The 14,971-nt window shown below is 47.6% G+C and overlaps 1 protein-coding gene across 12 annotated transcripts in view; it reads left to right on the top strand.

Annotated features, from left to right (window-relative positions):
* The window catches only part of MSANTD1 (Myb/SANT DNA binding domain containing 1), a 95,150-nt gene extending 87,973 nt beyond the window's left edge, over window positions 1–7,177 (top strand). For 9 of the 12 annotated variants that reach the window (XM_090035481.1, XM_090035485.1, XM_090035483.1 and 6 more), the window contains one exon: window positions 5,747–7,176. In XM_090035481.1, the coding sequence (XP_089891607.1) occupies window positions 5,747–5,987 (241 nt within the window). In that variant the 3' untranslated portion in view covers window positions 5,988–7,176. Of the gene's footprint in view, window positions 1–5,746 lie in introns of all 12 variants that reach the window. The other 3 variants (XM_090035479.1, XM_090035480.1, XM_090035490.1) reach the window with 1 other exon arrangement.
* Window positions 7,178–14,971: the final 7,794 nt, after the last annotated feature.

Below are 14,971 nucleotides of genomic sequence, written 5' to 3' on the forward strand. Positions count from 1 at the left end.
GGGCATAGGTGGGTGTATATGGGGTTTGTGGGGGGCTGTGGATGTGTGTGTGGGGGAGTTGTATGTAGATGTGTGTGGGGGTTTGTGGGTGGTATTTGTGGGGAAGTGAAGGTATGTGTGGATGGGTATGGGGTTTGTGGGGGGCTGTGGGGTATTTGGAGGGGGAGGGTGGCTGGGGTGTGTGGGGGTGGGTGTGTATGGGGGATGTGGGTGCATGTGTATGGTGGGGTGGTGTGTGTGTAGCAGTGAACAGGGCTTCCCCCAGAGGTGTGTGCATGTGGGGGGGGGGGTGTTTGTGGGGTATGTGATTTCTGTGAGGGGAAGGGTGTGGTTGTGGAGTTTGAGGGGAAGGGTTTGTGGGTATGGTGGGGTGTGTATGGGGACCCCCCATGTGTGCTCTCCTGAGTCAGTTAGCACCCACCCCCACCCTGCAACATCCTGGAGCCCATGCACCCTGCAGTGCCTCCCCACCAGCACCAATAGCATGCAGGCCCTGCCCTGCCTCTGCTCCAGACTCATCCCTGCCAGAGTGGATCAGCCAGAACCTGGATACAGCCCTGACCTGGCCTGCTTCGCACCATCCGCTGTGGTGCATTCTGCCGCCCCCTGGGCACATAGTGGGGCTGAGGTGGCTCTGTAGCTGGACTGCCTTTCTAGGCACCTCAGGTGATGGTAGCTCTTTCTACCTGCCACCACCTTGACTCCTAAGACATTCACAAATAGGTATGACCTACACTCTTCGTCTGTGGATGGATAACTGTGACCTTTGCTGTATTAAAATACCTTTGCTGTATTAAAAGACTGAGTAGGCATAACCTAGCAGGAGATCACTTCACTCTGACCGCCATCATTTATCACTCTGCCAATCTTTGCATCATCCATAAATGTTTAGCTGCACTGATTTTTATATTTACTTGCAGACCATCAAGCCAGCAAAAAATCTTTTTTCTTTAACTGCATTATCTCTACCGAATCATGCTTGAAGAGATATGTACGTATGTGGCCACAGAAATGTCTTGAAGTAGTTAGCAGTGAAGAGAAACGTATCGTTTCCTAGAGGCATTGTGTTTCAGAGACTGATGAAGCTAGTACTTCAGATTTAGATTAGACATCAGGAAAAATTTCTTTATGGTGAAGGTTGCCAAAATCTGGAATGGGCATGCAAGGGAGGTGGTGCTCTCCCCTACCTGGGAGGCCTTTAAGAGGATACTGGACAAGCACCTAGCTGGGGTTATCTGACCCCAGTGCTCTTTCCTGCCCAGAGCAGGGGGTTGGACTCGATGATCTACTGAGGTCCCTTCCAACCCTAAAAATCTATGAAATCTATATACTCCCTTACTCCACCCTGTAACAATGTCTCATTTTTAAGCACAAAGGAGTGTCACTGTGCTTCTATTGAGTTTGTACATTAAGAAAACTAGTTACCACCTCTGTGTAACTAATCCCTTTGTCCTTCATTAGTTGTCTTCACTGGGGAATGTTGCTAATTGAATAATGATTGAAGTACTATCTTCCTAAAAACAACTACACTTGATGCAGTGTTGAGAAAATGGGATTTATGAAAATAAGACCCAAATTAAATGGATCAGTCCTACATATTCAGATAAGGATGTGCAATGGATATGTGGTAGGGCTGTGCAAAGCTTCTGTCGCTTTGGTGGAGATTTGGCCTGATTTGGTGGCTGAATTGCCAAATCCAAATTGAATCAGGAGACCCTTTAATTTCTCTGAATCAAATCAACCCTCCTAATTGATTCAGAGAGATTTGGAAAGATTCGGTGATTTGGATATAGACACAGCTTTGAATGTTTTTCCTACATACCTCAAGGTACCAGGCAGCTCGTGAATACTGCAATGCTGGGGCAGATGGAGCATCCCACAGGAGCATGGGGAACTTGCCAGAGCACTCGACAGCAGACCCGGAAGTAAATGGTCCACCAACAATTCCTGGTCTACCAGGGAGCGTGCTTCCCCCCCCGCCATGCTACCCCAGTTTGATGACTGGTGCCTCCTGGGTCTGGAGTAGCACCCGGGGTCCCCCTGTGGCTGATTGCTGAGTTGGGAGAAGGCGCAGGGAAGCCCCCCCCCCATGCGCTCCCTGGTAGACCCGGAAGTGGACCAGAAGTATTTCCAGCCCACTTCTGGGTTCACCACCAAGCATGTGGGCCCCCCCTCTTCCCCCGCACTCCTGTGGGACGCTCCATCCGTTCCAGCATCGCAGTGTTCATGAGCCGTGCCTGGTACCTTGAGGTATGTCGAAAAAACATTTAAAGCTGTGTCTGTGGCTAAATCGCTGATTCTCCAAATTGGCATCGAATCTGCAGGTTCGGATTCAGCTGAATTGAACTGGGGACAGTGATCTGAATCAATTAATCAAATCACTGTTCCTGATTCGGGCCAAATCTGAATCGAATAGGGCCCGTTTTGCACACCATAATACATGCTCTCAAGGCTGCTAGCTCTTATGGAACTAATGAGAAACTCTGAACCTGAACCATTCAGGAGAGGACGCGTCGACTAATTTGTAGTATAACTGACTGCATACTGGAATTCCCTGAGAAAACTTTTGAGATGATAGATTTTTCAAAGGTTTCTCCAAATGCCATAAATAATCCATTTGACTTTCTAAAGAATTTAATTTTATCCAAATAGTAGACAATTTCTGTACAAAACACATAACCTTACCTTCCCATATGATGATGGGAAATCGGGAAATCTGAAAGTATTGATTTATGAGTTGACAGAAGTAAAGTTTTTTTGTCAGAAGTTTTAAGTAAAATGTATTGGGGTATAGTGTACAACTCTATTTGACAGGCTACATAGTGAAACTAAGAGCAGAAAAAAAAAGATGAGACGGTAGGTATTGTATAACTGGCTGCTGCTAAATATCTATATCTAGATAAAAAGATAAAGTCATATGCTAAAATGATTACCAGCCATACACTGATGTGGTAGATTGCTCAGGAACTTGGTCTGCAGTGGAATGGCAAAGGGCAAATGTTCTGTGACTTGCACAAACAGAAGGAAACATGACTGCACTCTGTCTAGCTTACATATTTTTGCAACTGTTGAGATGTGATATGCAAATGAGTGACCAATGCAAATCCTACATCACTTATGGGCAATCATACATTATATCACAGGCTGTAGATAAGAACAGTAATTTACTGGGTCAGATGATTAGGTCCCTCTAGCCCTGTATCCTGTCCCTCTCAGTGGGAAATAATTGATGCTGAGGGGAAGGGCAAACAGGGCATGTGCCCCCTGCTTCTCTTCTGCTAAAGCTTCTAGCTTTTGAGGTTTAGGAAGTTCTGATTCAGAAAAAGCACTTCTACCTCTGATGTTCTTACTATGTGGTGCCCCCATAGCTGTAGCAGTTTCATAGATTTCATAGACATTAGGGCTGGAAGGGACCTCGGGAGATCATCGAGTCCAGCCCCCTGCCCAAAGGGCAGGAAGCCAGCTGGGGTCATAGGGTCCCAGCAAGATAAGCATCCAATTTACTCTTGAAGGTGTTCAATGTAGGTGCTTGAACCACCTCCGCTGGCAGACTGTTCCAGAACTTGGGGGCTCGGACAGTAAAGAAATTCTTCCTTATGTGCAGCCTGAAACGGTCTTGCAGGAGTTTGTGACCGTTCGACCTCGCCATCCCTTGGGGCGCTCTGGTGAACAGACGTTCCCCCAGATCCTGGTGGTCACCCCTGAGAAACTTATAGGTGGCCATCAGATCGCCCCTGAGCCTACGCTTTTCCAGGCTAAAGAGTCCCATGGCTCTCAGCCTGTCATCGTAAGATCTGTTTTCCTGACCTCTGATCATGCGCGTGGCTCTCCTCTGGACTCTCTCAAGCTTCTCCACATCCTTTTTGAATTGTGGAGCCCAAAACTGGACTCAGTACTCCAGCTGCGGCCTCACCAAGGCCGAGTACAAGGGGAGAATGACGTCCCGGGATTTGCTCGAGAAGCATCTATGGATGCACGCCAGCATTTTGGTCGCTTTACTAGCTGCAGCATCGCATTGCATCATGTTCATCTTGTGGTCAATGATGACCCCCAAGTCTTTTTCTTCTGTAGTGCTATCCAACGTAGCACTGCCGAGCCTATAAGGGTGCTGCAGGTTTTTCCTCCCAAGGTGGAGAACCTTGCATTTTTCAGTGTTAAACACCATCAGGTTCTTGTCTGCCCATTTGCTGAGCTTGTCCAGGTCAGCCTGGATCACCCGCCTGTCTTCTGGCGTGGATGCTTTGCCCCAAAGTTTGGTGTCATCGGCGAACTTGGCCAGTCCACTCCTGACTCCAATGTCCACATCGTTAATGAAGATGTTGAACAGTATGGGTCCCAGGACAGAGCCTTGAGGGACCCCACTGGTTACAGGGCACCATGATGAGTGACTGCCGTCAATCACAACCCTCTGGGTCCGACCACAAAGCCAATTTCCCAGCCAGTGGATCGTGGTGGAGTCAAGGCCACAACTGGGCAGTTTGGCCAAGAGGTGATCATGGGATACCAGATCAAAAGCTTTTTTGAAGTCAAGATATATGACATCAATCTCTTCTCCCTTGTCCAGGTGATAGGTCACCTGGTCATAGAAGGAAATGAGATTGGTCAAACAAGACCTACCCGCAACAAACCCGTGCTGGCTGTCCCTTAGAATGTTAGCCTGGGCCAGTCCCTCAAGGATGGCCTCCTTAATAAACTTTTCTAAGATCTTCCCCAGGATAGAAGTCAGGCTTTTGAGGTTTAGGAAGTTCTGATTCAGAAAAAGCACTTCTACCTCTGATGTTCTTACTATGTGGTGCCCCCATAGCTGTAGCAGTTTATCCTGCCACATTTCTCACATTCAGGCAGTAATGAGACAGCCCACCTGGGATGTGATGGCCAGCTTAATTTTAGCATCTTTCCAGAAACAGAGAGGTCCTGACCAAAGACAAACTAGAGCATCTCTAGATAAACCAGGGAAACAAGGTTCTTAGTTTAGGACTACATTGTGCTATAAAAAATGTACTTTTTCCAAGGTTGCATCAGGTTATACTGGTGAACCCTTCCCATTTACTTCTTTAGAAGGTGCAGCACTAACCATTGACACACAAGGAAGACTGGAAGGAAGCAATGTGGGAGCAAGCTCACCACTGCAGTGTCTGTAGGGCAAGAATGTGATATGTTACTGATCCTAAGGTAGCAGTGCTTGCTGATGGGGATGGTTACTGCAGCTGTAAAATTACAGTATTAAGTCCAATATAAATAGTTTTTCAACAAGATGAGCTATTTGTGGGGGATCAGTATGCTTCGTCTATATAACCCTGGTGCTTATAGTAAGAAATGACTGGGTGTAAGGCTAATATTTTAAGCATTATATAAAAATAACTTTTGTTGAAAGCAAGGAAATTCCAGGGTCTCTTTCACAGGTTACCACTGACTTCTAATGAAGTTCTATAAATATATACTTTGGTGGGGGAGGGGATTTTATATATTTTTTCTAACAGCCATAGTAGATATAATTTGATCAAGAAAGAGAGGTTTAAGAAGGCAGCTGGGTGCCTGTGGTAGTGGTGGCTCCTAGCTGTGGTGCTGGTGGCATAGCTGTGCAGCTGCAATGGCGGCTTTTATTTTCTTGCCCTCCCCCAAGTATGTATCTGTGGCTGCTGCCCAGGTTGCCTAACCTAAGTTACACTACTGCAAGAAAGCTTGTAGGCTCCTGATCATTTTGAAGATATGTGAGTTTAATGTTTTAAAACTATTTGTATTTCAGAGCTGAAGAAAGACCAGTTAAGAAAAGAAAACTGCAGAGCTGCAGTTTCCAAAAGAAGAAGCTAAAATTAATGGAAGCCATGTTGGAAGAACAAAAGAAATTAAGCAGAGCTATGGAAGAAACCTGTAGAGAGGTGCGCAGGATCTTGGATCAGCAAAACATCATTCAAGTTCAAAGCTTACAGCTACAGGAAAGAATGATGAACCTATTGGAGAAAATGATTTCCAAGTCTAATGTGTAGGATTTTTGTCAATGCTGCTCAAAGTATTAATATTATAGAAATCCCCTAATGCATACCTTATGAGTGTTGGTTGCCATCTTCCCAGGTTTTCCATGAAAAGTAAAATCTTAGAGTAATCCTAGTTAATTCAGGGTGAGAATTATCCAGAGCCTTCTGGAGTTGATAAGGATTAGGAAACCGGTGCAATATATGCCTAAGTTCAACTATTTTTGTACTGAAAGGTTAAGGAATGAGTAGCTCTGGGAAACAATTTTTTTCCTGTACTATTTATGCTTAGGTCAGCTATTAATTTACAAGCAGCATTGTTGCCTACTGGTTTACACCAAGGATTGTCAACCTGACCTATTGTAGAACAACAAAATAGTGTATTTTCCACATAAAGTAAGTCAGGGTCTGCACTGTTTTTGGGCAGAGTGCCAAAAACACTTGCAACCTTGACTTGTAAGATTTTGGTGTGCTAGGAGCAGATGTCAGGGGAGCTGCAAGGGCCCAATCCTTGTTGTGGCACTGCAGCTTCAGTCCCTTTCCCAACGTCTGCCCTGAGGCATGCATGCCAAGGAAAATGCCTTTGTGCCATGCTCTGGCACCCATGCCAGGGGTTGCCTACCCCAGCAACTAAATGCATCTCTGACTTTGCTAAAGGCAATCCAGTTTTGACATATAGTCAGTGGCTCTGCAGTGTGAACTCTGGTTCTTGTGAAGAGCTAGCTGAGACTATGAAACATAATTTTAAATTCCATGCCTGATATAAATAGTACCCTAAAACTGAAATATGAAATCATCTACTCAAATACACTTTTGATAAAAATAGTAACATGAAACTACTATATCCTGAATACTCAACTGTATTGAAAATACTTGAAGTTGATTTTGATATTAAATGTATAATTTTTTTCATTATTAACTGGAATTTGTTGACTTTATGAAAAAACAACAATTAAAACATTTCATTTATTCTCCATCACAAAAGAAAAATATTATATTGTATGTATATAAATATATATATCAACTGAAATAAAGAAAAGGAGAACCTTATTTATTATTTACCAGTCATCTAGTGTACTTGAGAATGTACAAAATATTGGAGGATGCAACTATTGCTTTGATGAGTTTACATTCTAGAGTACAATGCAGAGATACAATACACTGTATAATCCAAATATGTGACTGTCTCAACATCGTGCAATATTTGTATTTTTCAGTACTTTTCTAGATCTTCTTGTTGGTGTAGTTATTTTGATAGAAGTAGTCTGTATGTTTTATGGACTAGTTTGATGATAGAAATGGTGGTCAGCGTTCACATACCACAAGAGGGAGCTGAAATCATATCAAGGATGTTGAAGCCATTAAGATGAAGTCCAAGCATTGTTCTTGTTAATTGTCTTATGCAGTACTACATTAAAATAGCTTTTGAGAGTAGCTGAGCTGCCTACAAAAGCTCACGTATTTCTAAAAGAATTGGTGCCACCACGCCCTGCTTTCTGCCTGCATTTTCAAAGCAAGAATGCTCATCTAAGAGCAGATTAGACACTCATAAGAAACTAAAATGAAAATTTGTGGCACTTCAGAATTGAGCTGTTCTGGTGAGGTAGGAAACTACTTATGTCCATGATGGATACAGGGAAGCGAAGGGGCAGATTTGTCCTTCACAAATAGTGGTTGTTTAATGATTAATGCTTGTTCTGACTATAAGCTACATCGTCTCTCCAAATTTTGTTCTTGAATTCATGTTTGCTTTTCCATTTTTATTTAGTATAGAGCTAGCCTAACTATGAATTCTATTATTCTATTATAAACACCCTGGGAGATGAAGTTGTAGTAATGTTTACTTCAAAGAGTAATGCTTATTTACATCAAATGCATCCTGGGCATGCCTCTAAAAATTAAGCTATTATCAATTTTGAGAAATGACTATTCTTCAGTAGTGCTGAGCTGATGTTATTGCCATAATGGTACAAGAGATAGGCAAGAGGCAAGAATTCTTGTGGGTGATATCTTGCATTGGACCAACTATATGGTTGATATAGGCATAGGCAAGCTTTTGGATATCACAGTACCTTTCTTCCTCATCCTGATACTAAAAGCCTGGTGGCCCTTGACCAGCCCCCCCTTATCAGGTCAGAGAAGTCTTGGGGGTGGACATGAAATGGAAGAGGTTCCTGAAGAACCAGAACCTCTGATCTTAGGACTTCTCTGTTCTGCAAGATGACTGCCGAAATTTGGATAGACCTAGAGATGAACATATCACCGTCCAATGCCAATGGCCAGGTCAGAGTCGAAAAGATGCAAGAACTAGCCCTGCTCAGTCATAAAGGCAAGAAACTCTTTGATACCTTTATCAGATAAGGGGCTAGAGCACGGGTGGGCAAAATATGATCTGCAGGCCAGATCTGGGCCTTCAACTGCTTGTGTCTGACCCATGGGTGGGCAGCCGCCAACTCATGGGATCTGGCCTGCCAGTGGCTCTGGCCACCATGTGGTGCCAGGCGGGCAGGCAGGGCTGTTTTTGCCATGCCAGATGAGCAGGCAGGACTGCTGTGCAGTGCTGACACAACCGCATCAGCTTTAGACCTGGGTGGAGGCCCCTATTCCCACCCAGAACCTGCTGGGCATGTCCATAGCTGATGCCAGCTCCTACCCAGGGCTGCTTCTGCTGCAATGAGCAGGTGGTGGCATAAACTGTAGATGGGGCCAGCAGGTTCCATGTAAGGGATGTAATCAGTGCATGCTACAGCTCCGGGGAGAGAGCAGGGAGAAGGGGGAAAGAGAGGATGGGGATCAGGGTGTACTACAGTTCCAGGAAAGGGGGGAGGGAAGGGAGAGAGAGAGATAGATGTGACCCTCGAAAGGACACCAGAACTCATTAAATAGTCCTCCAGCCAAAATAATTGCCTACTCTTGGGCTAGAGCATTCATCAAAGTGGATGGTGCCATTTGAATCTGATACTTTGCTTGTGACACCAGTAATCCAGAACACACAACCTCTTGTCTGCCTGCACTAAGGCATTCTGCACACAGCAGTACATGGTATTGCAGACCTCACAGTGCCTTTTTTCACTGGCACTATATGATTGTATACCCCAGTGGCACAGTCAGAAGCCCCAGTACTGCCACAGGTTCAGTCCTTGGTACTGTTGATTCTGCTTGTTTGGAGTGCCAGTTAATTAGTGCCAGCACTAATTCCAGTGCTATAACACTATATGCTCATAAAAAGACAGACCCTGATCACCTTGAAGACTAATGTTTCCGCTCAAATGCCTACCAGTGCCAGTATGGCTAGTTTTGGCTTGGAAGCTTTCAACAGCTTCTTCCAAGTACAGAGGGACATTTGTCCTCCTGATCCCAGGATCAGGATCACTTTTTTTCTCTTTGAGACACTGTGGCCATTCAGTCCCTTTAGCAGAAAATGGAAATTCAAAAGAACATTTGTCTTGGGGGGGGGGGGGGCGCAATCTTATTCAAGCAACTTCAGGAATTCATGAAGAGCATCCATTTCCTCAAAGGAGACATTAGAATAATCACACTCCCTAGCTGACATACTGTACCAGCTGGATCCTACAAGACTGGCCTTACCCGTTCATGAGGTGGATTGAGCCAAGATGATACAGCAAACTCCAGCCTATTGCCGCTGCAGGGCCAAGAGAACAGATACAAGCAACAAAAGTCCCTCCAGAGGTATCAAATGATTGTGTGCACCTTCTAATGTTCCTTCTCTAATTGTGATGGCAGCAAATGAAAATGTAAGACTGAATGAGGAAAGAGAAAATAGGAGACCGGACTCTTCTGTGATTCTCCAGTTCAAGACTACTACTACCAGGTTTTTCCTGACCCAAAATGATTTTTTTGTTTATGGGAAGATTGCAGACCTGGTAGAGTCTCTTGCCCCCAGTATCTCTAATCACAGAGGGTCAGCTAGTGGCAAAGAAGGCTCCTCGGATAGGTCTGGATGATGCAGCTGATGCTGGAGCCAGATCTATGGCTTTTGCAGTTGTAATGCATAGATCTTCTTGGTTGCAGGGTTCTGGTTTTTGGAGGGTTCTACTTTTCCAGAGCGCCAGGCTACTGTGGAAGACCTGCCTTTGAGGATTTAGGGGTGTTTATTTTTGTAAGCCTACTTCATAGACGTACGTGTGTGTGTGTGTGTGTGTGTGTGTGTGTTAATACATGCATGATCATGTGCTCTGTTCCACTGTGGATCCACTTTGAATGCCCTCCTTAGGTATACAGGAGGAGAAGGTCCCATGACAGTTGGGAGAGGAGGGTCCCCTGAAGGGCCAAGGGAGAAAAGCTTCAGGGCTGTTACTGAAGAGCTTGGAGAGGCCAAGGGGTCTCACAGTGGGCTTTCTTGCAGAGGCTGGTAAAATCTCAGTGGTAAGAGAGAGGGAGAGCTGTATCACTAGTGAGACCCCAAGCTGGTATCCAAAAGGGGCATCCTCAGCAGTGACTCCAAGCAGCAGGCAGCATACCTCAGCTTACCCCAGTAGTGCTGACAGAGCAGCAGTTGGTCAACCTGATGGCAAGAAACAGAAGAGCAGTGACTTTGAAAAGTGGCAAGCAGCATGCTTCAGCACTGCACAGAATGATGGCAGAAGTCGCATCCCTGAGTGGTGAGAAGTGGCACAGTATGCAGTGATCCCAAGCAGAAACCAGTGGATAGAAATCTTCCCCAGTGAACCAAAGAAACTCTTTTTCCCCAACCTTTTCCTGAATGAGGCAGCAATCCCACCTCCCAGGGTGGGAGTAGTTCTCAAAGAAGCTGACACCAAAAGACCAAGAGGGTTTGTTGTTTAGGGCTGTTTGTTACTTGGGGATTTTCTTCTGTTGTTTGGAGTATTTTGGGTTATTTAATAATTGGGGCATTCTATACTTGTTATATTTGATAAGGTTATTTTCTTGTCCCCCATTAAATGTTTATATACTTTTGGTATCCAAATTGCTTGTGAATAGGGAAGTTGTTTTTTTAGGACCCCCAGGTGAGATGAAATTTTCCTAGGTTTCTGGGTGGGGCCTTGAGTCAAAACCACCTAAATTTGAGCCCAGATCTTATTCTGCAATTAAGGCCCAGCTGAAGGGCTACATTTCTAAGACTGATGAATTTCTGCACGCCTCACAAGGTTCCAAAGCAGGGGTGGGCAAATGTTTTGGCTGGAGGGCCACTTAACAAGTTTTGGTGAGCTGTTGAGGGGCACAAGGCTAGCCTGCCCCTTGACTGGTGCCCTGCCCCCTGGTCGCCATCTTGGGACTGGAAATCCCATCCCTTAACCCCTGATCTTTGCCACTGGAAGTCCCTCCCCTTGCTTTGGAAGTACTTCCCAGCAGAACACAGTTCTGGCTGCATGGCCAGGACCCACACAGTGCAGCACAGAACCAACCCAGCCCTGGGGTGCGCTACAGTGCCAGGAGCCATGGGAAGTCCCACACCATCAGGCTGGGCTGGCTCCATGTTGCCATGTGGTGCTCTTGGCACTCTGGCTGGGAGTGGCACGTAGAAGCACAAAACCAGAGTCCTGTGAGCCCCATGGAGTGGGGCCATCACTAGCGGTCTATCCCTACTCCTCCCCAGACCATTCTTACCTAAATTTCTACTCTCTGATGGAGGGAGGGCTGGGGAACAGCCACAGGGTTGCCAGGGCAGAAGCCTTTGCTAGGTTGGGGCGTGGGGTAAGATGGGGCAGGGTGAGGCAGATCAGGTTGGGGTTGGTCATGTGGAAAATAATGGTCATGTTTTTAAGGAGAAAAACCTGGATTTTTGCCTTACAAGAGAAAAACATAGGAAATGGTGGGTTTCCTCTTGCAGGCTGGCAGAGTTCCAGCCTGCAAGGGGCTGGGGGGAGCAGGAGGAGAGTGACCAGGCAGTGGGCACCGTGTGTATGTGCAGCCTGGAGAGCAGCTTCCTGCAGGTAAATCTGGTAGGGGAAAGGGGTGGGGGAATTGAGGCCCCTATAGTGAAGGAAGGAAGGAGTTGGACAGGGCTGGGGCTGCTGCCCAGCTGGGGCTGTGCATAGGGTTTGGGACCTTGGGGGGAGTGGGATGGAGCTGTGGGCAGCTTGTCCAGGGTGGGAGGGCTGGCTCCCCACTACTCATGGGCTCATGGGGGGGCATGTGCCCCCAGATTGGTGTGTGAGATGGGGGTGAGCTCCCTGCTGTGGGCTCAGGGCTCCCTGTCCCGCTGCCCTCCCTTGGGGCCTCCACAGCTCAGTGGCTGAGACCAGGTGCTGCAGGGTAGAATGGGGTGGGGAAGCTTGGTGCTGCTGCTGTGGGCCCTGTGCTGCTATGTGGGTAGGGAGTGAGGGGCACCAGCAGGGGCTGGAGAGCTCTGGGTGGGAAGTGAGGGGCACCAGCTGGGTCAGGGGCTATGGCTTGGGAGTGAGGGACAATGGCATTGGCAGGGGACTGACATATTGGGGCTGCTCAGTACCACAAAGCAGTAGGGGTGGTGGTGGAGGGACAGTTACAGCTGGATCCATGTCCTGCTGAGCAAAGGGGACAGGGGAAGCTCCATGACCACAGCCCGCTCTTTGGCGAGAGAGGCAGCGAGCTGCTGGGAAGAGATGGCCTCCACTTCTCCCCCCTGCGGAGGCGGCTCTTCTCAGCCAGGCTGGCTGACCTGCTCCACCAGGCTTTAAACTAAGCCCGCTGGGGGATGGGAGGACTACTGCCACTGCTGGCCCGCTGAGCAACCCTTGAAAAGCCAGCAGACCAAGGCACTTAAAGGAGCCCACCCCTGCCTCAGCCCAGGCACAATCTGTGGGCAAGGCAAGAGCCCCCAAGGGGACACTTGCCTGCCTGTAAACTAATGCCAGGAGCCTGGGCAACAAGCAGGAGGAGCTCATCCTCCTGCTCAGTGCAAAGAATTATGACATCATTGGGATAACGGAGACCTGGTGGGACTCCACCCATGACTGGACCACAGGTATAGAGGGCTATACCCTGTACAGGAGGGATCGTGTTGACAAAAGGGGTGGGGGTGTAGCTCTCTATGTGAAGGAAAGCTACATGTCCCTGCAAGCTGATGTTGGTGACCGGCATGGACAGCTAGAGACCCTCTGGGTAAAAATTCATGGGGAATACAGCACAGGGGACACAACAGTGGGAGTCTACTACAGACCTCCCACTCAAAGTCCTGAGCTTGACCAGGAGTTCGTCCAGAAACTGACTGAGGCCGCCTGCTCCAGGACCTTGGTTGTCATGGGTGACTTCAATTACCCGGACATCTCGTGGGAAGATCACTCAGCAAAATCCGAGCAGTCGCAAAGCTTTCTCTTGTGCGTGGATGACCTCTACCTGACTCAAGAAGTCTATAGGCCAATGAGAGGCAAAGCGCTGCTCGACCTGGTACTGGCTATGGGGGATGACCTAATCGGTGACCCAGTGTTCGATGGGAAGCTGGGTGACAGCGACCACGAGCTGATCACCTTCACCATCCGCCGTAGCTGGCAAGTAAGTCAGCAACACAGAAGTCCTTGACTTCAGAAAAGCCGACTTTGACAAGCTCAAGAGGCTTGTCAGTCAGGCCCTTAGGGACCATGACCCCAGGTAGAGGGGAGTTCAAGAAGAGTGGATGCTTCTCAAGGAAGCGATCCTCAATGCACAAGCTAAATCTATTCCAACACAGAGGAAAGGCAGCAAGGCGGCACAGCAGTGCTCCTGGCTCTCCAGGGACCTAGCGGACCCCCAATGGCTAAAAAGGAAAGCCTACAAAGGATGGAGGATGGGATTCACCTCCAAGGAGGATTATTCTGCGTTGGTCCGGTCCTGCAGGGAGCAAACCAGGAAAGCCAAGGCTGCAACTGAACTCCAACTAGCTTCGAGCATCAAGGACAACAAAAAGTCCTTTTTCAGATATGTGGGGAGCCGGAGGAAAAGCAAGGGCAACGTTGGACCCCTGCTAAACCAGATGGGGCAACTGGCAACTGATGCCCAGGAAAAAGCCAACCTATTAAATAGGTACTTTGCGTCAGTCTTTCATCAGTCCCATGGGACGCCCATGCCTGCTATGGGACAGGGAGATCCGGGTGATGGGGATCCCCTACCCTCCATAAATGCTGACCTTGTGAAGGAACATCTTGAGAAGCTGGATACCTTCAAGTCAGCCAGCCCTGACAATCTGTACCCCAGGGTACTCAAGGAGCTGGCGAGCGTCATAGCCCAGCCCTTGGCACGGATCTCTGAAAACTCCTGGCACTCTGGTGTCGTGCCCGAAGACTGGAAGAAGGCCAATGTGGTGCTGATCTTCAAGAAAGGGAGGAGAGTGGATCCGGCTAACTACAGGCCCATTAGCCTGACTTCTATCCTGGGGAAGTTCTTAGAAAAGTTTATTAAGGAGACCATCCTTGATGGACTGGCCCAGGCTAACATCCTAAGGGATAGTCAGCACAGGTTTGTTGCGGGTAGGTCTTGTTTGACCAATCTCATTTCCTTCTATGACCAGGTGACCTATCACCTGGACAAGGGAGAAGAGATTGATGTCATATATCTTGACTTCAAAAAAGCTTTTGATCTGGTATCCCATGATCACCTCTTGGCCAAACTGCCCAGTTGTGGCCTTGGCTCCACCACGATCCGCTGGCTGGGAAACTGGCTCCGTGGTCGGACCCAGAGGGTTGTAATTGATGGCAGTCACTCCTTGCGGTGCCCTGTGACCAGTGGGGTCCCTCAAGGCTCTGTCCTGGGACCCATACTGTTCAACATCTTCATTAATGATATGGACATTGGAGTCAGGAGTGGACTGGCCAAGTTCGCCGATGACACCAAACTTTGGGGCAAAGCATCCACGCCAGAAGATAGGCGGCTGATCCAGGCTGACCTGGACAAGCTCAGCAAATGGGCAGACGAGACCTTGATGGTGTTTAACACCGAAAAATGCAAGGTTCTCCACCTTGGAAGGAAAAACCTGCAGCATCCTTATAGGCTCGGCAGTGCTACGTTGGATAGCACTACAGAAGAAAGAGACTTAGGGGTCATCATTGACCACAAGATGAACA

Source organism: Crocodylus siamensis, chromosome 2 (assembly GCF_052110815.1).
Source record: "Crocodylus siamensis isolate JL-2025a chromosome 2, ASM5211081v1, whole genome shotgun sequence".
Taxonomy (NCBI): Eukaryota; Metazoa; Chordata; order Crocodylia; family Crocodylidae; genus Crocodylus; species Crocodylus siamensis.